This window comes from Podarcis filfolensis (assembly GCF_964270895.1).
Source record: "Podarcis filfolensis genome assembly, chromosome: 2".
In the NCBI taxonomy this organism is placed as follows: Eukaryota; Metazoa; Chordata; class Lepidosauria; order Squamata; family Lacertidae; genus Podarcis; species Podarcis filfolensis.
Window position 1 is genome coordinate 86,936,738 of NC_139605.1, and position 20,899 is coordinate 86,957,636.

General features: G+C 42.0%; 2 protein-coding genes across 7 annotated transcripts in view; one reads left to right on the forward strand and one right to left on the reverse strand.

Annotated features, from left to right (window-relative positions):
- Nucleotides 1-2,240, reverse strand: part of NARF (nuclear prelamin A recognition factor) — a 28,236-nt gene extending 25,996 nt beyond the window's left edge. The window contains exon 1 of one of the 3 annotated variants that reach the window (XM_083597931.1): nucleotides 1,928-2,240. The gene's annotated coding sequence lies outside the window, so the exon portion shown is untranslated. Of the gene's footprint in view, nucleotides 1-1,430; nucleotides 1,781-1,927 lie in introns of those variants that run through there. The other 2 variants (XM_083597933.1, XM_083597932.1) reach the window with 2 other exon arrangements.
- CYBC1 (cytochrome b-245 chaperone 1) lies at nucleotides 85-20,078 on the forward strand. Of its 4 annotated transcripts, none has more exons than XM_083597993.1 (7): nucleotides 85-483; nucleotides 10,064-10,200; nucleotides 11,486-11,527; nucleotides 12,577-12,650; nucleotides 13,089-13,185; nucleotides 18,003-18,147; nucleotides 19,829-20,078. In XM_083597993.1, exons 2-7 carry the CDS (start codon nucleotides 10,116-10,118, stop codon nucleotides 19,998-20,000), a joined length of 615 nt encoding a protein of 204 aa, XP_083454119.1. In that variant the 5' UTR covers nucleotides 85-483; nucleotides 10,064-10,115; the 3' UTR covers nucleotides 20,001-20,078. The 4 variants fall into 4 exon arrangements, with proteins under 4 accessions (XP_083454119.1, XP_083454116.1, XP_083454118.1 ...); XM_083597990.1 differs by lacking the exon at nucleotides 85-483 and adding an exon at nucleotides 8,167-8,256; XM_083597992.1 differs by lacking the exon at nucleotides 85-483 and adding an exon at nucleotides 8,250-8,779.
- Nucleotides 20,079-20,899: the final 821 nt, after the last annotated feature.

Consider the following 20,899-nt stretch of genomic DNA (forward strand, 5'->3'; position numbering starts at 1 on the left):
GATGGTGGTTGCCCTTTACTTTACACTGCCTTCCAGCCCCCTTATAAACAATACTTCTTTTTGAACAAGGCTTCCTGGAACCAATGAGAAACCGAGAAAGAGGGATGTCTTGACTGCTCAGCTGACAGCCCTACCTCTTTCGCTTTTGAAAGGGGGAAGTTTTTGATCCTTCAGTACTGCAGAACTGACTAAAGGGCACTAAGTGCTTGCAGTCAACTTATCTGACATGGAAAGGCGATCACAACGCAATATGTTTCATGCCCTATCAGTGATTAGCTCCAGCGTGGCATGTTTTTATTGTACGATATAGACAATGGCAACAACGTGCTTCTCTTGCCATGAAACCAAGACAAAAATTTAATTTGATAGCCATAATATGTCTCTCTGGAGCTGAGAGAGAGAGAGAGAGAGAGAGAGAGAAAGGAGATGGTTTTCAGACATCGTGGCAGGAGCACTGCATGAATGAGACACAGGGTGACACAGGTGAGTCAGGAAGATGCACAAGTGTGTGTGTGCGCGTGTGTGTGCACCACCTCAGATATATACAACTTTGCCTTGCTCAGTGACTATAAGGAACTTGGCAAATCCTCTCCCATATGGATAGCACAGCTTCCTTTCGAAATGTAGGATGTGAAAAATGCAAATCAAGAAGACATCTCTGGGAGTTCACTAAATGCCCGCCACTCAGTTTGACATGTTTTTACAGCAGCTGCTTTCTCTCCCAAGGGCTCAGAGCACCAGGCTAGCAATTGCCCTTCACTTCTGCCTTTAAAAGGGTTCTCTATTATGTGCGTTTCGAGCTGATGCTACCAGTGGCTACAATTCCCAGGTATCCCTTCTGCCACAGAAAATGTCTGATGCCCTTAATTTCAGAATCTCACATCCCCCCCACCTTACGAAGGGGGAAGATCTAGTACAGTTCAGCAGTCTCCATCATCTTGGAACGTTGGTTGGTGGTAAGAGTCATTTATGACAACTCATTGCTTGTTTAGCACGTGGGAGGTACCTAAGTGAAGAATTACACCTGCCCCCACTGGAATATAAACGTTCCCAGGGTACCAGGGCTGCTGGTACCTGCCTGTTTGCTACAACCAATATCATCTGCTGTTCCCTGGCCAAGTCTCTTTTACCTTTGGCCAGCAATAGCCAAGGTTAAGAGATACCTGGACCAACTGAGTGGTAGATGCAATGGATACCTCTGGGGAAAACCCATCCGTAATGCAAACATAATTTGGTGCACAAACTCATCATACGTTCGGAAATATGGAGCAGAACGACCTGCCCTGGTTCCCTTAATAACGAGGGCTATTTATGCCACATGTCCTCATGGGAACCAGCGGGGTTTACCCACATGCATGCATAAGACACGTCAGTCTGTCTGCACGACAAAGCAACCCTGCCTTCAGCAGCCCAACCCTAAACACGTTTACCTGCAAGTAAAGAGCCGTTAAACCATGCTTTGGATCCCAGCTTAACTGGCCTCTGCCTCCCATGATCAAACCAGATCTCCTGCATTCTGTGGGGTCTCCTTTTCGGTTTAAGCATTTAATATCTGCCTCAAAAGAATAGCCAAGCCTGGCTAACAGTTGATCTCAGGGATTACATAACGAGACTGGCTGCGTGTGTGGCAGTTTGTGGGAGTCCCGGGTTCTGATCCTCCTTAATGGAGACTGGCACAAATTCAGAGCAATCTACTCCTTATCATTATCGTCATCATGGCAAATTCCGCATAAAAACCAGCAATTATAACATCTTAAGCAACCAGCAGACAGGCACTGGTTATCGCGGCTGCAGATGCAGAAGAACCGGGGGGGAAAACCCCTTAAAACATGAACAGGAGCCACGCTTCGCTGCAACAGCAGGACGACCACCATGCAAAGGAATGAGGGGCGGGGGGGAGAGAGGGAGAAAAGCAGAGGCACCGTACCTTGTTGCAAAACTCACTTAAGTCACAAAGGGCATCCCTAGGAGAAAGGGAACCTCGCCAGGGCAAAAGGCTGGTGCATGAGGCTAGGACAAGAGAGGAAGCGGGGAAGCGGCCCAGGACACAAGCGCGGGGTCCTGAACGGTTCCTAAGTAAGGTGCAGAGAGCTCTTCTTTTTTCCTCCTGTTTTTGGGATAGTCCTGTTTGTCCTCCCTCCTCCTCCCCCGCCGTTTGCAAGCGTTCATTGTAGACTTGAGAGCTGTCACGTAGTCCCAAGCATTTGGGTGGAAACGCGGGGGGGGGGCAACGCCCCCGTGCGGCAGAAAGGCGCAATTTCAATATGTCCTCATGCACCGTGCTATGGTGTTTTTTTTCTCCCTAGCTGGCAACGCCAGGAGGGTGGTCCATCCGAGGATTACGGTATGATGCCAACAACAGCAGCTGGGTCTCACGCCCGACTTTGATCTCTCTCCCCCCCCCCCCCATTAAATTCCGTTCTGGCATTCTGCTGTCGGCTTCTCCTGTGCTTTTTTTTATTTTAATCAATTTAATCTATTTTAGACTGCCAGCCGCCAAGGATGCTTCAGGTGCAGAATATTCCTGTCTGCTGAGCACAAGGAATTTGCCCAGATGGCTTTACCATCTCTCATATGCTTGTGATGCTCCGTCTTTTTCTCTGCTTGCTGCTGCCAACCAATAGCAAATGCCCAGAGGTACCAACTTGGAAAAAATATTGGGGGAGGGGGCAGACATGCCCCACCCTGCATAATCGATCACAAGACGTAGCACATGCACACCATTTGAATGACAATGCCCATCAACTTGGGGGGGGGGCTATTTTATTGGGGACAAAGGGACCTTGTCCCTAGGAGTCAGTTCCTATGGCAATGCCATAGGCCTGAAAGCTTGAGTTTCTTAATTTCTTCTGGAAACAATCCAGGATATGATTCTGACTACCTGCACCCCACCCCACCCGAACATCCTTAACTTTTAGCCTAACATTTGAGCTTCAAAGCTGTTGTGCTCTTTAGAAAGGCTCCTTAAAGGTGTCGTTTCTTATTGGCACTTATCTGATGCAGGTCTAGGTGTACATTGTGGAAGAAATTACTTGGAAATATGCATGTCCCCCATGCATACATTTTAGATCAGAAGGTCAGCGGTTCAAATCCCTGCGACGGGGTGAGCTCCCATTGCTCGGTCCCTGCTTCTGCCAACCTAGCAGTTCAAAAGCATGTCAAAGTGCAAGTAGATAAATAGGTACCGCTCCAGCGGGAAAATAAACAGCATTTCCGTGCGCTGCTCTGGTTCGCCAGAAGTGGCTTGGTCATGCTGGCCACATGACCCGGAAGCTGTACGCCGGCTCCCTCGGCCAATAAAGCGAGATGAGCGCCGCAACCCCAGAGTCGGCCACGACTGGACCTAATGGTCAGGGGCCCCTTTCCCTTTTTTATCACAAGAACACATAAATGTCCTGCTGGACCAGGCCAAAGGCCCACATAGTCCAGTATGCTGTTCTCACAGTGGCTGACCAGATGCCTATGGGAAGACCACATGAAGGATATGAGCATAATAGCACTCTCCCCACAGTGCGTTTCCAGCAACTGATATTCTGATGCTTCCTCTGACAGCGGTGATAGAACATAGCCATCCTGGCTAGTAACCATTGAAAGCCTCATCTTCTGCAATAGGCTTATCCTGTCTCCTAAGAAGTTGCCAGGGCAGCCTCCAAAGAATCAAAATACAGTACAGTTGAAACATGCCAACAACATACTTAGAAGTGGTAAAACAGCAGCCTAAACCAAGTTCTGCTGATCCTCATCTTTATGTGTGTAGTTGAAATTCAATGAACACAAAGCAGGAATGGCAACCAGGAAGGCCGATGCCATTAGAAGAATCCACCTATCCATCATTTAATTGTCTTCTTGCCCATGCTTAATGCTGTTTCCCAACACAGAACTGGGCAGAGGAAGTTCTGTGTTCCTTGGAATTGGGTTCATGAGTACTGTATTTGATAAAATAAAGTAGAACAAAACAAAACAAAACTGATAGGAAAGCAGATTGAAAATTTGACATTGGATTTTGTTCACTAGTAATGATACAACTTTTGTAAACTGTCTGGAGGTGTTTTGTTTCATTTTTACAAACAAGCGGTAGATAACTTTTGTTAAATAAATAAATAAAATGTAAGCGTGCACATTTGTTCTTCATAGCATTGAGTCAAAACATCGTTTTCAGTAAACCTATTGAGAACTAGTTTTGATATTTCATGTTTTAAATTCACAAAGTGATCAGTAGGTGTTAATGGGCATTTGCCATCCCACATATACACAGAGATGTTTTGCATTTCTTTATTTGACTTCCAGGACTTCATTTCCTTTGGTTATATGACCAGTGACCCTGAGATAACCTTTTCATGTAGTGCATGCTGTACTTTATTACATGGGTAAGAACTGAATCAGAGGCTCAAGTGAGTTGAAAGTAAGGAGTTCTAGAAGGCAGAATATCTCTTGAGATATCCTATAAAAGGTTATATAGGGATTGAGGAATTTTCTGCAAGAACATAACCATCCAAGGAGTGCAGAGGAGCTGGACAAGGGAGAGTAGCTAAAACATCCTGGATTTCCAAGTGTAAACAAGGGATGTTGACTTAGGATAGCAACCCCAGATCAATAGCTTCTGAATAACCTTGAGCTGCTCTGACATGGAGAGGCTAAGTTGAGGCTGATATAAAACATCAAAAATAGGAATGTTTATTATTTCTGTCTCATCAATAGGAACACTTAGGGAAATTAAAATGGAATTGCTTGTTCATTGTGCATAATTGTAGAGCTATTAGATGAGCTAGTGAAACCCTGTACGACATTATAACAATCCTGTTATGTTCTAATCGGCTGTATGTGAAGAAGCCCTTCTGAGATGCTATATAGAGTTCATATTTGCATCAAGCTCTCCATTAGAGTAGTTGTGATCTAATTTAAGAAATGCTGGGGGGAAATCACTTTCTTCCAAGTTAGATTTGTTGGTGATCTTTCTTTCTTTCTTTCTTTCTTTCTTTCTTTCTTTCTTTCTTTCCTGATGTCTCCTGGCTCACCTGCTTAAACGGGCTGGGAGTGTTGTTAAATGTAACCTTTGCTCAACAGGCACTTCTAGGCAGGTGCACTTTGGACTCACGTGTTCTCTGGCTGCCTTATGGCATGCTCCACAACAGTCTGGTTGATCACATGCCAATATTTCCACTGTACAGATACATCTGTAGGCAATGTGTGGCTGTGGCCTGTAGGCTGTTGGGCCCAGGCAGCACCAGCCAGCCCTGCCATTCCTAGATTGCATGCAGATTGCGGAAAGAAGCATCCGCTTTAAGGGCAATGAATGTTTACTTTAAAGGAACAATTTTGGTCTCAAGACAGCAGACCTTAATGGGTAGGAGGGTGTAAATGGAAAAGTAATGCCAGCCCAAGGCACTTTACTACCTGAAACGGATTCCAATGCCCTCACTTGCTACAAGGCAACATTTTTAAAACTGTTGCTGCACCATTTAGAAGCCAATTAGTGCCTTCATCTATTTCCCCATCAAGTGTTATCGGAAGCAGCCTACTTCACCCTCTGCTATGGAGGAAAGATGCTCCTTGAGATAATCTGGACCAAGCTGTTGAAGTTTACTGCCAAGAGTCTAACTAGTGAGTGGTATGATAAGTCCCTGGTTCAATACTCACCTCAGTCATTAACCTTGTTGGGTGCAAGGCACTCTCTGTTCAGCCTTAGTGCATGCTGGGGAAACAGATGATGGGTTAACTGGTTTCCTAATTGTACAGTGACAGTGTTAAATGAAGAGAGGCTACTGGAATACAAGGATGATAATGCTGGCTTATCTCAGGCATGCAAATGAAATCAAAACACTTCCATTGCATTCCTGCAGTAATTAGCACAGCATCCCTGTAAGGGGCTAGACTTGTCTGTTGACCTGTGGCAATTAAGTATCAACTTTAGGAGACCAAGTAAGATCAATGGCAGCCTGAACAACTTTCCTAGCTTGCCTGCCTAGCTATCCCCATGAATTTGTGGATCATGACACAATTTGCTTTATTAAAGTTTTGAAATGTAGCTTAGATCCCCCCCCCTACTGTTACCTATGTTTGACTCATTATTCTCTCTCTGGAAAGGGCTAGAATACTACATGATTACAATGGAGTGAACCACCACACATTTCTGGTTTCCAGTACTTGATGTTAGAAATCCCCTAGATAAAAGGATAAAAGCATTGTACCTTGGCTAATTATATAAATTGATGCCTCTTATTCAGTGCCGGATTTATGTATAGGTGAATTGTAGAATTTTAAATACCCGTCATCATCCTTGGCTTCACTCAATTTTGTTTATAACACTCTTCCATTTTCTTCTAGTTGTGAGGGTGGGGGATGGGGAGGGGCCTCACAAGTGGAATAGCCTAGGGCCTCTTCATCTAAATCCGGTGCTGCTCTTATTCCATGCAATGGCTTGAACTCAAGTGTGCTACTTGAGTATTTGTCTTCATATTGTCTCCTGGAAATGCATGCTAAAAGGTAATTATGTACTTTGTTCTGTCATTCTGAGAATTCAAATTTAATTTGTTAAATGTTCAGAAAAAGTCAGAAGCCCAAGGCAGTATAAGTTCCTCAACTACGTTTATTCAACATTTGGGAGGTGACAACAGCTCACTCATAGGAAAACAAGAACTGAACTGACTGGACAACACAATGCCGAGCATGAACTGACCATTGACAGTTGAAAGTGCATGCGCTTACTTGCCATTAGAATGTTCGTCTACCAACGCTTATACGATTGGTTAGAACCCGCCTTGTAACATAAAATGTGTTAAACCCAATACATAACACTCCTTCCCCCCACCTTCCTAACAAAAGGAACAAACATAGTCATCAAGGTGTGTCAGCCTTTTCCACTCCTGCTGGGACCATCACAGTTCCTGTGCCCAAGTAGGTGACCCAGGAGGTTCCTCCGGTATGGTCAGTGAGGCCGGCTCTGAAGGTGTCACTGCTGATGGAGCCACTGAGGATTCCAGCCTGAAATCGCCTTCTGTTGGGATAACTCAGTCACCGGCAACCCGTCTGGTTCCCACCCTGGCCTGGGCACAGAATCTCCCGAAGTACCCATTTCTCTGTCCTCTGGTTCCGCTTGAAGTTCCGTGTTCGAAGGTGCCCTGGCTATGATCTGGTCGAGGTGTCTCTTCCAAACCAGTCCCCCCTCCAACCCTACCTCATAGGAAACCGGACCTGTACAACGGGTAAGGATACCAGGGAGCCAACCCTGTCTGGGCCCATAGTTTCAGACATACAGTGTCCCCCGGGGAGAACCCTCTTGGAGTCCCCCACACCACAGTGGATGGCTGTTGCTCAAGAGCCCAGTCAGGTGCATATGATCAAAGAGGGTAGTGAGCCTCCTCCCCATAAGCAACTCCGCAGGGCTCCGGCCGGCTCTTGGAGTGATGTGTTGGGCCAATAAGAACTCCGCTAAACGGAGAGTCCAGTCTCCATGCACTACGGGCCTAAGCACATCTTTGGTAGTACGGACCATGCATTCAGCTTGGCCATTAGTGGCCAGGTGAAAAGGAACGGAACGAATGTGGCGGATTCCATTCTTGGTTACAAATTTTTTGAATTCTGCCTAAGTAAAAGCAGTCCCATTATCACTCAACAGTGTGTCTGGCAAGCTGTGTGCCACAAATAGCTTCCTGAGCGCATTTATAGTTGCTCTAGCGGACACAGCTTGTCTTCATATTGTCTCCTGGAAATGCATGCTAAAAGGTAATTAGGTACAGTACTTTGTTCTGTCATTCTGAGAATTCAAATTTAATTAAAACAAAAACTCTTCAGTACAGAAACTACATGATGATGATTTTTTAAATACTGTATTTATGCCCAACTTCAATTGGACTAACCAACGATGATTCAAGGGGGAAACGCCTTCTCGAGACGAGCAAGGAGCTACGCCGCCTCCGTAGTTTTCTCTTGTGCGTGTTCTCGTGTGGGACAAGGAGACATAGGAGCCCATGCAAAAACCTCATATGCAACAACAGTGAGGTGCGGGGGGGGGGGCGAAGCACAGGCTGCTTTTCACTGCGGTGCTGCGAAACAATCGCACATCTACCGTAAAAAGAGGAAGAAGATTCTCCTCCATGAGAGCTTTCTAATAGATATAGATCTATGGTGTTCAAGGGATACGCTCTATCTCTCTCTTTCCCTGTCCTCTCTATGGTTGACTGTGTAGGACTCTCTGGTTTACGTCTATGGTTCTGGAGCGTTTCCCGCCCGAAAAGAAATTGGGAGGCGACGTCTTAGGTGAGCCAGAGAGAGGGAGGGTGGAGGCGGCTGCGCGGTGGGAGCATCGGGAGTGGGGCGGAAAAGGAGAGGGCCGAAGATCGAAAGGGGGTGGCAGTTAGTGGGAGCGAGAGGGCGAGATGGGGGGCGGGGAGCGGGACCGGAGTCCGCTAACGGGCTTGTTAACGGGGAAAGAAAGTGGGGGACGTCTCTTCTTGAATAGTAGGAGAAGGAGGCTGGGCAGGGGGGACCTGGTGTGGTCCAGTTCCCAGAACTGTTTTCTGACTGCATAGCACACACACAAAAATGGTCAAAGGAGGGGGGGGTAAATGCCTACGCACACTTCCCTTTTTGTCCCTTCTACTTTTAAAATCATGTGCGCGCTGCTCAGTAGTGATACTCTCAGCGATGCAATTATGCACAAGGCAGAAAGCGAATTTTAGATTTCTTAAGTGCTTTGGTGGGGTGGTGCTTTTGCATTTAATGAAGTTGACGAAACTGGAAAGCTCTCTTTCTTGTCTCGTGCTTGTGTTAAAAGTAGAAGGTGCGGCTGCCAAGTCGCAATTTGCCTCTGTTTTATAATATTGCTGTACATTTCCTGTTTTTGCTACAGTGTGATCTTACATTGGTTCTGGTGGATGTGTTTTTGTTTTGGGGGTATTATAGATGATAAAGATGGATGACTAGTTGCTTCCTTTACCCACCAACCCACTTCATTTGCGATATTACATGCCATAGTGTTCTCTGAATATAGACCTGACAAACTAGTGTGTGGTGGACTACCTCCTAACTCCACATGTAAGAATATCCATTCACTTGTTCTACTTTCTTAGGACTTGGATATTGAGAAAGGTATTGTTGTAAATAAAAATATGCCCTTTTCCCTTATGGGGTATCCAAGAGCACATATAGAGTCCTTACATAGGTTCCCTATTGGTAGGAGAAAATAACAGAGGCCAACCAGAGAATATTGAGAAGCAAAGCAGCTAGTAAGCTTGATCTTTATTGATCTGTTGCAACAGGGTACTCCCCTCACACGCAGGAGAGGAAGAGGACCCCCAAAAATGCTGTGCAAGGGCTTATAAAGACTTTTGAAATTCCCATCCTCTAGATCAAGACCACCCCCAGAAACATTATGCATTCATCACAGAAGGGGTGTAACCTAAGACCACCCCTCAGATAAGGCGGTCTAAAACAGAACATTTGCATGTTGTTTTCTCCTGTTGCTTTGTTTATTTCCTGTCTGGCAGGTTACTTGATTGGATTTCTTGGGGAGCCTGGGCAGTCTTTTGTAATGATAAGGCTCACACCCTTATTCAAACACAGATTAAGACAGGATTTGTGAAGGAAGAGACAATGGGGAGGCTTTTCCATTTTGACCATGCAGAGAAACATTTGCTCAGTTTAGGAATCAAAATGGTTCCAGGTTGGCTTTCCTGTGCTGATCTATGTACGTGTGGTTATGAACGTTGCCATATATCTAAGACCATAAAATTCCTATCACAGTATAAAACAAAAGTTTCAACTTTGGTTTTAAAAGTTGGAAAATCGAATGTAGGTTCTGTTTGTTAAAGTTAAACTAAACATATGACTGAAAAAGCTACCTCTGACTTCACCTGTTCAGATGTTGAGAGTGCACATTCTGCTTTAAAGTACATGAATTTGATTGGCCTATTACTAGGTGTATGCATTTGTACTTTTCACAGAATTTCTCCGCTTGATAATAAAACACATAAATTTAACATGGGACTGAGGTACGCCTCAAAGTATAAAGGGTAAGGGTCTGTAAACAGTGTCTCAGTTGGTTTTATTCCCTGTCATTCTGTAGGCGGCTTCTGTGAGTATTCAGGAGCTCTGTAGATTTGCCTCCACTTCCCAAGATGTATATGTTGGTTGAAGACCACTCAGACTCTGTTCTTCATTTGACGAGATCACCTGGTATCAGATCTTGGTCTCTCCTTGTAGGTAAGTCTTCAGTTTTGTATGAGCTGATACTCCCTTTTTAAAAAATGAGTTAAAACAAACCTCTACTAAAACAAATCCAAATTAAAAGCTTGCTGGACAGCAATAGTGTCCAGTGTGGTGACATAGGTGGGACATTGCTACCCTCCTGGCTTCCAAACACAGCGTGTTCCCGGCACTTACTGAAGGGGGAAGTGTCAGGAACCAGGTTCAGTGTGCCGGAGCATGGTAGAGCCAATCCGCCACCAACCATTACTAGTTAGGCCAGTAAGCACTAGTGATGTGCTCTGTTTGGAAGCCGGGAGAATAGCAGTGCCCCTCCCTTGCCGCTGCACTGGCCACTACTGCTGGAGAGGACATTCTACTTTTGCCTTTATGGCCCCTTAGGTCAGGGAAATCTGTGGTGAATATAGAGAGCGAGGCTTGGATTTCATGTGATGGGCAGGATATTGTACAGGTGGGATTAGATTTTACATATTGATTGGAATATTACTTTGGTTGCAAGCCAATATTCCATAATGTAAAGGAGGTCCAAAGCTCAGTAACCTAAGGTTGTATCCACCCACCCTTTATTCAGAGTAGAACCAATGAAAATGAACGATCATGGCTATCTCAGGCCCTTGGATTCCAGTGGATCTATCCTGAAGAAAAGTTACTTGAATACAACCCTATTCCCCCCCCCAACAGTATTTTTCTGCTCCACTCCCACCAACAGTAATTGCAATTGTTTCTGGAAATCGTCAGTAGCCAGTAAGATAATGCAGTTGTTGCAGATGAATGCATTTGGTTTGTTATTGGCATCACACTATATTTCCAGCTGTCTTTCCATGTTACACATTATAATCTTTGAGAAAGTCCTCTAAGCCTAATCAAGACAGATTGCAATGGTCTTCCAAAAGATCACAGGGTGATCAGACATATAACAAGTTGTAATACACAACTGGAAAAACTCTGAAGGTGTTCTGAAGGTGTTCTGAAAGTTTCATGATGATATAACAGACTTAGAGTCATTAGTGATGTCACACAACTGGCCTAATTTGATATCTGGCTCCTTATTCGGATTTCAAGTAAGATTTTATTCTCACTTGCCTAAATGGATCATTGTTATAGCGTTCAGTGGAATAGTTAACTCAAATTTATTACTATTATTATTTACGAAAAATAACACTGAAATTTAAAAGGCCTGTCAGCACATGCATAAAACTTGTTTTTCTAAGAGCAAAGTGCTAAGACTATTTACGTAGCTTTAAGTAAATTCTAAATTCATATACCTCCTTTCTCTTTCTAGGAATCTCCTCTGTAGGTCTGGCTGCTGCTTACTATAGTGAAGGTAAAGCTTAATAATTGCTAGAAGCTTATAGTTGAATCTTACTTAATTAACCAAGGAAAACAATGAAAACAGCTGAACAGTAAAAAGCCAAGCAACATGATTAAACCCAGCAGTAGCTAATAAAAATAATCGTAGTTAAAAGAACAGTTTATATGTCATATTGGAAAATAAAGTTGGTTAAATAAAATATTTGCCTGGGGCTGAAAGGACATCTACTTCAGTCCTGGGTAAGCCTCATGGGGAGGGCCTTCTGTCGTGGGGAGATGGGAGGGGGCAGGATCACAGCTGAAAAAGGCTCTGTCTCTTTGCACTTAGCTTCAGAGCACTCCAACATTAAGGTTTTGAAAGCCTGTAAAAAACAGGATCTTGCTTAAAAGGGGGATATCTGCATTTGCTGCAAAGCTGTAGCTGACAGAAAGTTGAATGCCTCTGCCTAGCACAGTGTGTGTAATGTACTGAAATAATTGCTTCATTACCAAACAGGTGACCTCTTTAGTTTACAAAATGTGTTTGCTTTTACTGTTTTTGAATTTATTTATGAATCTGTTCCTATGGAGGTGTCACAAAGCAATGTACAAAATAGCAAAAATATGTGTACAGCAACACTTAGAACAAATGCATATATACAACAATTAAAAACAATGATATACAGCCGTACCTTGTTTGTTGAACGCACTGGCACTCATACGTCTTGGCTCCTGAACAATAGAAACTCAGAAGTGAGTGATCCGGTTTTCAAACATTTTTTTGGAAGCCAAAAGTCTGACGGGGCTTCTGTGTCTTCCGACTGGCTGCAGGACCTTCCTGCAGCCAATCAAAAGCTGCGCTTTGGTTTCTGAACGTTTCGGAAGTCGAACAGACTTCCAAAACGGATTCCGTTCGACTTCCAAGGTTCAACTGTGGTTTAAAACAATAGCACACACATATTCAATACAGATACTAGCTGAGATAAATAGCTCAATTTAGAAGGATTTAGAAGGATAGATACCAGTTCTAATGGTGGGTGTGGTTTAGATGTTTGCAACTAATTTGAAATATTTTCTGTTCAGACAGCTTGGGATGGAAACTCTTCTATCTTGCCGGCTGTCTCTTCGTAGCTGTGCAAAATCTGGAGGAGTGGGAGGTAAGCAGCGTGCTAGGAATAGGGGCCTTGGTTGCCTTAGCCAAATGCTTGCTCGGATTGCTTTGTCCATAATGCTTTGTTAATGTTGCTTGTCAGTATCCCAGAAAAGGGCCAAAGCAAGTTCTCAGTTAATCTACCAGAGTATATGCCGTGAGAGAAAGCAAAAGCGTCTTAAGCCTTCCTGTGAAAAATGTGAGATTTGGTAGGTTTCACTTTGGGAGAAGGACCTGGGAACAAGCTTATTTGGTGTAATCCAATAATGGGACAGCAGTGAACATCTGTTATTATGTATTTACTTAACTGCTACAATAATTGACGTTAATGGTGGGATACTTATCCTTGCCCTTATCTTTGCCTTTCAAAAAAGCAATTATTTTCCCACACTCCCACAGTTGATTCTATGCTGTGATATGGTGGTTGTTGTTTTTTCCTGCATAGGAAGCTATATTTCAAAAGGATTCAGGAAAAGTTTTCCTAAAGACATTCAACCTTTACAAGAAGCTGCTGACCCTGTCAAGGGCAGGTCATGAACAAGGTAAAGCCACAAATGTAGCAATATGACACATGTGTTGTGCAGCAACCAAATATATACCGTCTTGAGTCCAGGACTGTGTGTACACTGTACTAATGAAAATATGTTAGTTATGGGGAAGGGTGAAGAGTTTATCCTGGACAATGAGGAAGCTAGCACCAGGATGTTGGGAATCTAAGCTCAGTGTCTGATTCAGTTTCTGAAGCACAACCCTTTCAAGACATTGTTGTGGAGTCAATTTTTCAGTGTCACAGCACATACATATGCTTTAGAACTGCCTTTTAACATTAGGCAGGCACCCTGACTAGACCATTTTAGACTCGTGATAAAAATGATTTTATTTCAGCAAGTCTATCCAGATTCATAATTGAGTTTCACACACTTTTTAATATTTGCTGCTTTTAACTTTGTATCACTGATGAGTGTTTTATATTTTATGTACATTGTTTAGAGGGTTTTTTAATTAATGGCTGATATATATATTATTCTGAACAACGAATTTTTGCTGCCATAAGGGTTTGTTGTTTTTAATGGATGTTGAGACTGAGGTTGTAAGAAAAAAACATTCTGTGCCACTAATTATTGGTGAAGGATTTGGAAAACCTAACTTTCCATTGCTTCAGTTGCATTTTCATTTAGTTCTGTTGGTCCTTAAAATAATGATAGGCAGTTTGCAGCAGCATGAAAGGAAGGCTGGAATTGTAATGGTTTGAATCTTCCTAGGAAGAGACGAGAAGTCTTTCACATCCTAAAAAAAGAACAATTGGACTTGATTTGTTTACAGGAAACCCATGTGACTAGAGTACATCGAAAATTACTTATTAATAAAAGATTAGGACAAGAATTTATTTCGTCGGATAAAGTGAAGAAAAGAGGAGTGGTGATTTATGCAAAGGAGAAATTGGCCCCTAAATTAATATTTAAAGATGAACAAGGAAGGTATTTGGCAATTGAAATTCAAGTACAAGGAGAAAAAATATTGATAATAGGAGTCTACGCACCAAACGAAGGGAAGTCAGAATTCTTCAAGAAATTGCATGAGACACTAATAGACTTTTTGGATTACAATGTAATATTAATGGGAGACATGAATGGAGTGGTCTCTACAAATATGGACAAAGCACAAAAACAGGTGATCTCCAAGGATGGGAGACTACCTAAGACCTTTTTTGAAATGACTGACAATATGAACCTGATTGACATTTGGAGAACAAGGAACCCTCTCGAGAGAGAGGGAACATTTTTCTCTGAAGCAAAAATGACTTGGACTAGAATTGACCAAATATGGATAACTAGTGGGATGGCATCAAAGATCAAGAAAGTGGAAATCTGCCCAAAGACTTGCTCCGACCATAATGCTGTAAAGATGGAAATGAACCCAACAACAGCTGGTTCCTTCAGATGGAGGATGAATGACTCCCTATTTAGAGATGAAGAGATATATAAAAAGGCCCAGAAGGCGGTTAAGGACTATTTTGAGATAAATCTGAGAACAGAAGTGGAAAAAAGAATAGTTTGGGACGCAAGTAAAGCTGTCATGAGAGGATTCTTAATACAACAGAATGCCATAAAAAGGAAGAGACAGAATGAGAGAAAGGATAAGATCATGGAAAAGATAAAAGAAGGAGAAAAAAGATTGAGATCTAAACCAAAATCTCATGAAATTTTGAGAGAAATTAAGTTTCACCAAAGACAATATATGGAACTGATGAATCAAGAGATAGAATGGAAAATAAAACAAATGAGACAAAAGACATTTGAATCGGCAGATAAATGTGGGAAACTTTTGGCATGGCAACTGAAGAAGAGACAAAAACAGAATACGGTTACCAATTTAGAAGTGGAGGGAAAGAACATCTATAAACCAAACGAGATTAGAAACTGTTTTCAGAGCTATTTCAGGAGACTCTATGCACAAGGGCCGGTGAACGAAAAAGAAATTGAAGAATTTCTTAAAAAATATGGATTACAAAAAATTTCTGAACAAAGCAGAATGATTTTGAACCAGAAGATAACTGATCAAGAAATTGAGGGAGCCATTCAAAATATGCAATTGGGGAAATCTCCAGGACCTGACGGACTGACCTCCAGATACTACAAAGCTTTGAAAGAATGGCTTATGCAACCGTTGAAGGAGGTCTGTAACGAAATTTTGGAGGGGAAGAAGGCACCTGAATCGTGGAAAGAAGCTTATATCACACTTATACCAAAGACAGAGACTGAGAAGAACCAGGTCAAGAACTACCGCCCTATATCATTACTTAATGTGGATTATAAAATTTTTGCAGACATTTTGGCAAAAAGATTGAAAAGAGTTTTGGTGGGGGAGATTCATAAAGACCAAGCGGGCTTTCTTCCAGGAAGACATTTGTCAGACAATGTGAGAAATATAATAGACATTATGGAGTTACTGGAAGTTAATATTAATACTAAGGCAGTATTAATATTTGTGGATGCGGAGAAAGCCTTTGACAATATTTCTTGGAGTTTTATGAAAAAGAATCTCCAAGGGATGGGGGTAGGCCAAGGTTTTGAAAATGGTATAAGTGCAATTTATTCCGAACAAAAAGCAAAACTGATTGTAAATAATGTGGTCACAGAAGAATTTGCCATTGAAAAAGGGACACGACAGGGATGCCCAATATCCCCACTACTTTTTATATCTGTCCTGGAGATTTTACTAAACATGATTAGAGAGGACCAGCTGGTTAAAGGGATTCAGGTCGGAGCTAAACAGTATAAACTGAGAGCATTTGCAGATGACTTGGTTTTAACTTTACAAGAGCCAGACACTAGTACGAAAAGAGTGTTAGAACTAATACAAGTATTTGGTCAAGTAGCAGGTTTTAAATTGAACAAACAGAAAACGAAAGTATTGGATAAAAACCTAACAGCTGCTGAAAGGGAGAAGTTTCAGAGTGAAACTGGTTTGACGGTAGCAAAGAAGGTGAAATACCTAGGGATTAATTTGACATCTAAGAATGTGAACCTATTTAAAGATAACTATGAGAAATGCTGGTCAGAAATTAAGAAAGATCTAGAAGTATGGTCAAATTTGAGACTTTCCTTGTTAGGCCGAATTGCTGTTATTAAGATGAATGTCCTGCCTAGAATGTTGTTTTTGTTTCAAACATTGCAGATTTTAGACAAAATGGATTGTTTCAAGAGGTGGCAAAAAGATATATCTAGATTTGTCTGGCAGGGCAAAAAGCCCAGAATAAAATTTAAGATATTAACTGATGCAAAAGAAAGAGGGGGGTTTGCCCTGCCGGACTTAAAGCTGTATTATGAATCAGCGGCGTTTTGCTGGCTGAAAAGTTGGCTGATTCTTGAAAACACAGACATTTTGGACTTGGAAGGGTTTAACAACAGATTCGGCTGGCATGCATATATATGGTATGACAAGGTAAAAATTCATCAAGGCTTTAAGAATCACATGGTTAGGAAAGCATTGTACAATGTTTGGATTCGATATAAAGATTTGTTGGAAAACAAAACCCCTAGGTGGCTGTCACCAATGGAAGCTAAGGAAGTGAAAAAACTTAATATGGAATCCAAATGGCCAAAGTACTGGGAAATTGTAGAACAGGAGGAGGGAAAAGTAAAACTGCAGAGCTATGAGAAATTGAAGTCAAAGGTAAGAGATTGGCTTCATTATTATCAGATAAATGAAGTTTTCAAACAGGACAGGAAAATTGGCTTCCAGGTGGAGAAGTCAAAACTAGAAACAGAGCTATTGGAACCCAATACTAAGAATTTGTCAAGAATGTATAGCTTGCTGTTGAAATGGAATACACAAGACGAGACGGTTAAATCAGCTATGATTAAATGGGCACAAGACATTGGTCACAACATTATGTTTGCTGACTGGGAACAGTTATGGACCACCGGCATAAAGTTCACGGCATGTAATGCCTTGAGAGAGAACATCATGAAAATGATTTATAGGTGGTACATGACCCCAGTCAAGCTTGCAAAAATTTATCATATGCCCAGTAATAAATGCTGGAAATGTAAGGAAACTGAAGATACTTTCTACCACCTTTGGTGGACGTGCCCAAGGATTAAGGTATTCTGGGAAATGATTTATAATGAAATGAAAAAGGTGCTTAAATGCACGTTCGTGAAGAAACCAGAAGCCTTTCTCCTGGGCATGGTAGGCCAATTGGTGTCAAGGAAAGATAGGACGTTTTTTATGTACGCTACAACAGCAGCAAGAGTACTGTTAGCAAAGTATTGGAAGACACAAGAACTACCCACACTGGAAGAATGGCAGACCAAGGTAATAGACTATATGGGACTGGCGGAGATGACCGGCAGAATCCGAGACCAAGGGAAAGAGACGGTGGAAGAAGATTGGAAGAAATTTAAAATCTATCTTAAGAACTGTTGTAAAATTAATGAATGCTAAAATGTTTTGGGTAATGCAAAATAGAATTGCAGCGATTAACAATTGGATATGAGAAATAAGATCTAAAGAAAGTGTTATATTGAAATTAGGGGATGCTGAAAAGATTGATAACAGGGATGCAGAAAGGGGAGGTATGGGGAAGTCGCTGAAAGAAGGTTCAAGAAAAGAAAGGTTAAGAAAGTATACGTGTTTATATGTTTGTATGTCCATGTATTGTATTGTTTTGTATTATGTGTGGAAAAACCAATAAAAAATTTATTAAAAAAAAGAAAGAAAAAAAAAAAGAAAGGAAGGCTGGACTGTTTTTACTACTGTGAGTGTAGGATATGGGAGTGTAATGTTTCAGAGAACACAGCAAATGTTGCTTGGAATCACAGTGCTAACAATAATCTGATCCTTTGTCAAATAGTGGTGGTTCCATTGGATGAAATTCGGGCTGTGAATGTGGAAGAGGAGAAAGTACGCTACTTTGGGAAGGGCTACCTAGTTGTCCTGAGATTCGTCACTGGGTTTTCACACCCTTTGACGCAGAGTGCAGTGATGGGCTGCAGAAGGTACGGTATGAATTTTCTCTTCTGTGATGGTTCAGGATTTGTGAGAAAGCATCACTGAACCTTAGGCAGACAATTTGACTTTCAATAATCTAGTTGACCTTGTGCCACTTACAGTTCTTGATGCGGGTGGTGCTGTGGTCTAAACCACCGAGCCTTTTGGGCTTGCTGATCAGAAGTTTGGCGGTTCGAATACCCATGACAGGGTGAGCTCCCATTGCTCTGTCCTAGCTGCTTCCAACCTAGCAGTTCGAAAGCACACCAGTGCAAGTAGAGAAATAGGTACCGCTGCAGCGGGAAGGTAAACAGCATTTCTGTGCTCCCTGGCTTCTGTCACGGTGTTCTGTTGCGCCGGAAGTGTTTTAGTCATGCTGGCCATATGACCTGGAAAGCTGTCTGTGGCCTGAAAGCGAGATGAGCACCGCACCCCATAGTCGCCTCGAATGAACTTAACCATCCAGGGGTCCTTTACTTTTACCTTTTCTTGAGTTGTATATGATGGCCTCAGTTGTAGCTGTGGCATGCAACTTCTTCTGCACCAATTGCTTACAGTGGAAATATGCCACGAAGCTACTAACTTGTATATTTTGGTTGGTATTTAACAAGCTGGGGTATATTTTCATGATTGTAGTACATTCTAACCTATACTGCAGTTGATGAACATGTTGCATGCATACTGTTCTGGCACTATGAACCCTAGGTGTGGATAACATTGAAGTTGACATGTAAAAAAATAAATTGAGACAGTTCTTCAAAATCTGAGTTTAAAAAAGAAAACTTAAGAGCCCTGCTGAATCAGGCCCAGTGCTTATCTAGTCTAGTCTCCCATTCCCACAGTGGCCAACCAGATGCTCATGGGAAGCCTGCAATAGCCCTTGATAGCTTTATCCTTTTTGAATTTGTCCGAATCCATTTTAAACCCATCCAGGTAGCGAATTCCATAGTTCAACTGTGTGCTGTTTGAACAAGTATTTCCTTCTGTCCTAAATCTTCTAACATCAAAAATAATTTGGATGTTTATTATGTTGTCTTGTTACTGAACTTTGTATACAACTACAAGGACAAGATTCTCTGGATAGAAATTATTCTAAGAGCTATGGAGCCACATAAGTAGCTACCATTGAAAGCACCATACATATTAAATGCCTTTTAAGCCTTGTGCACCCACAGAGAGCTCCTTCCCTGCTCCCTTAGCATGAGCTTGTTTGAAAGCCATTAATCATAATTTTCTGGTTCAAACATAACAGGGAAACTAACTGAGACTTCCTGGCTTGTTTGGTTGCTTGTGTGAAGGGAGGAGTGAAGCAGCTGCGTGTTGGGGGACAAAGCATGCTCATATCTTCGCTTACTAAGGGAGATATGCTTGTCTTCATGCAGCCACTATGTGATTAGAACACAAAAGCCTTGCACATTTTGACTACACACCCCAGTCTGAGAGCTTAATAAACACCATCAGGACCATCACCAGGGGAGTAATGAAGCTAATGGGGAACACAGTGTGAATTGCCCTGGGCCCAGCATCTCTCCTGCTCTGTGGTCGGGCCTGAGTGGAAGCGATACTTAAGGAGTACTTTTAATTTTGCTGCCTCCACCAGCCGGTGATATTTTGTATATTTTGTGCACTTTTGTGACCACCTCAAGTGGGCACATGAATTGCTAACTCTTGCTTGTGCCTTTTCAACAGTGATGTAGAAGCTGTGGCCAAGCTCATTACTGGCTTTCTGGAGCTGAACAAAGTTCCAGCAGACAAGTATATTGAGAACAGCAGTGAAACAGATGTCAGTGATGAAGAGGAACCCTTCTCCGAAATCTACGGTAGCAGCAGTTTAGAGGGACCAGGAGAACCTGATTTTTAAAGCCTTCCTTTCATCCCCAGTGAAATGAATCTTTTATTAGAATTTCCTTACATGTGGTTTTAGAGAAACAAAAAAAAATGATCACCTAGGACAGCCTTGAATTTGAGCACTTCCACTTTACCTCGGTGTGCGAGAGAGGAGTGAAAGCTTTTCATGTTAGAACAAACCAAAGTTTTGAATTGCATTGGGAATTGTGACCTGTTCTGAAACTATGGTTTGAGCTGGATTGTTGGTGTGTGTTTTTTTTAAAGAACAAAGCACTGTTCATAAATAATGTGGTTTTAAGTGTAAGCTTTCACTCTCCTCTTGTGTGTGAAGGAGAAGAGGGACAAGGGGAGCTCAAGGTACACCGCAGTTTGTTCCTAATAATTTAAACCATGGTTTAGATGATCTCTCGAACCCAGACCTTTATGTTGCCTTACACATATGTCTTCAGAAGACTTGTTAGCTCATTGGTGAGAGACTAATATCTTCATTTTTATATTTAGCTACGAGTTTGGTGACAACAGATGAACTTTCTATTACTGCTGTAGAAGTATGGTTTCTATGTGTGAACATTTTTTTACTATTCTTCAAAGGAAATTTCCAGTGTAGTAATAGATATATATATATATTTTTTTTAAATATTTTTATTTTTCCATATAAACACAATACAACAAACATAAACATACAAAAACAAAACAAAAAACATGTATCATTTCATATCCTAATTTCATATCCTATCTTCCCCGACTTCCTCATGCCTCCCCTTTCTGTATTCCAAATTCTTATCGATTGTTCAGCAAATCTTCCCTTATTTTAATTTAAATTTAGACTATTCTTCCTTATTTTCCTTGTCTTAACCATTGCTAATAGTAACCATTTACTTTCCAGTCCAACATCATTCTAACTTTCATTAA

Excerpts from the sequence above, each read along its gene's own strand:
- CYBC1 (XM_083597993.1), top strand. The coding sequence starts at position 10,116 with ATGTATATGTTGGTTGAAGACCACTCAGACTCTGTTCTTCATTTGACG. Across the intron at positions 11,528-12,576 it reads TGCTGCTTACTATAGTGAAG|ACAGCTTGGGATGGAAACTC; the intron begins GTAAAGCTTAAT and ends TTTTCTGTTCAG. Across the intron at positions 18,148-19,828 it reads GCAGTGATGGGCTGCAGAAG|TGATGTAGAAGCTGTGGCCA; the intron begins GTACGGTATGAA and ends CCTTTTCAACAG.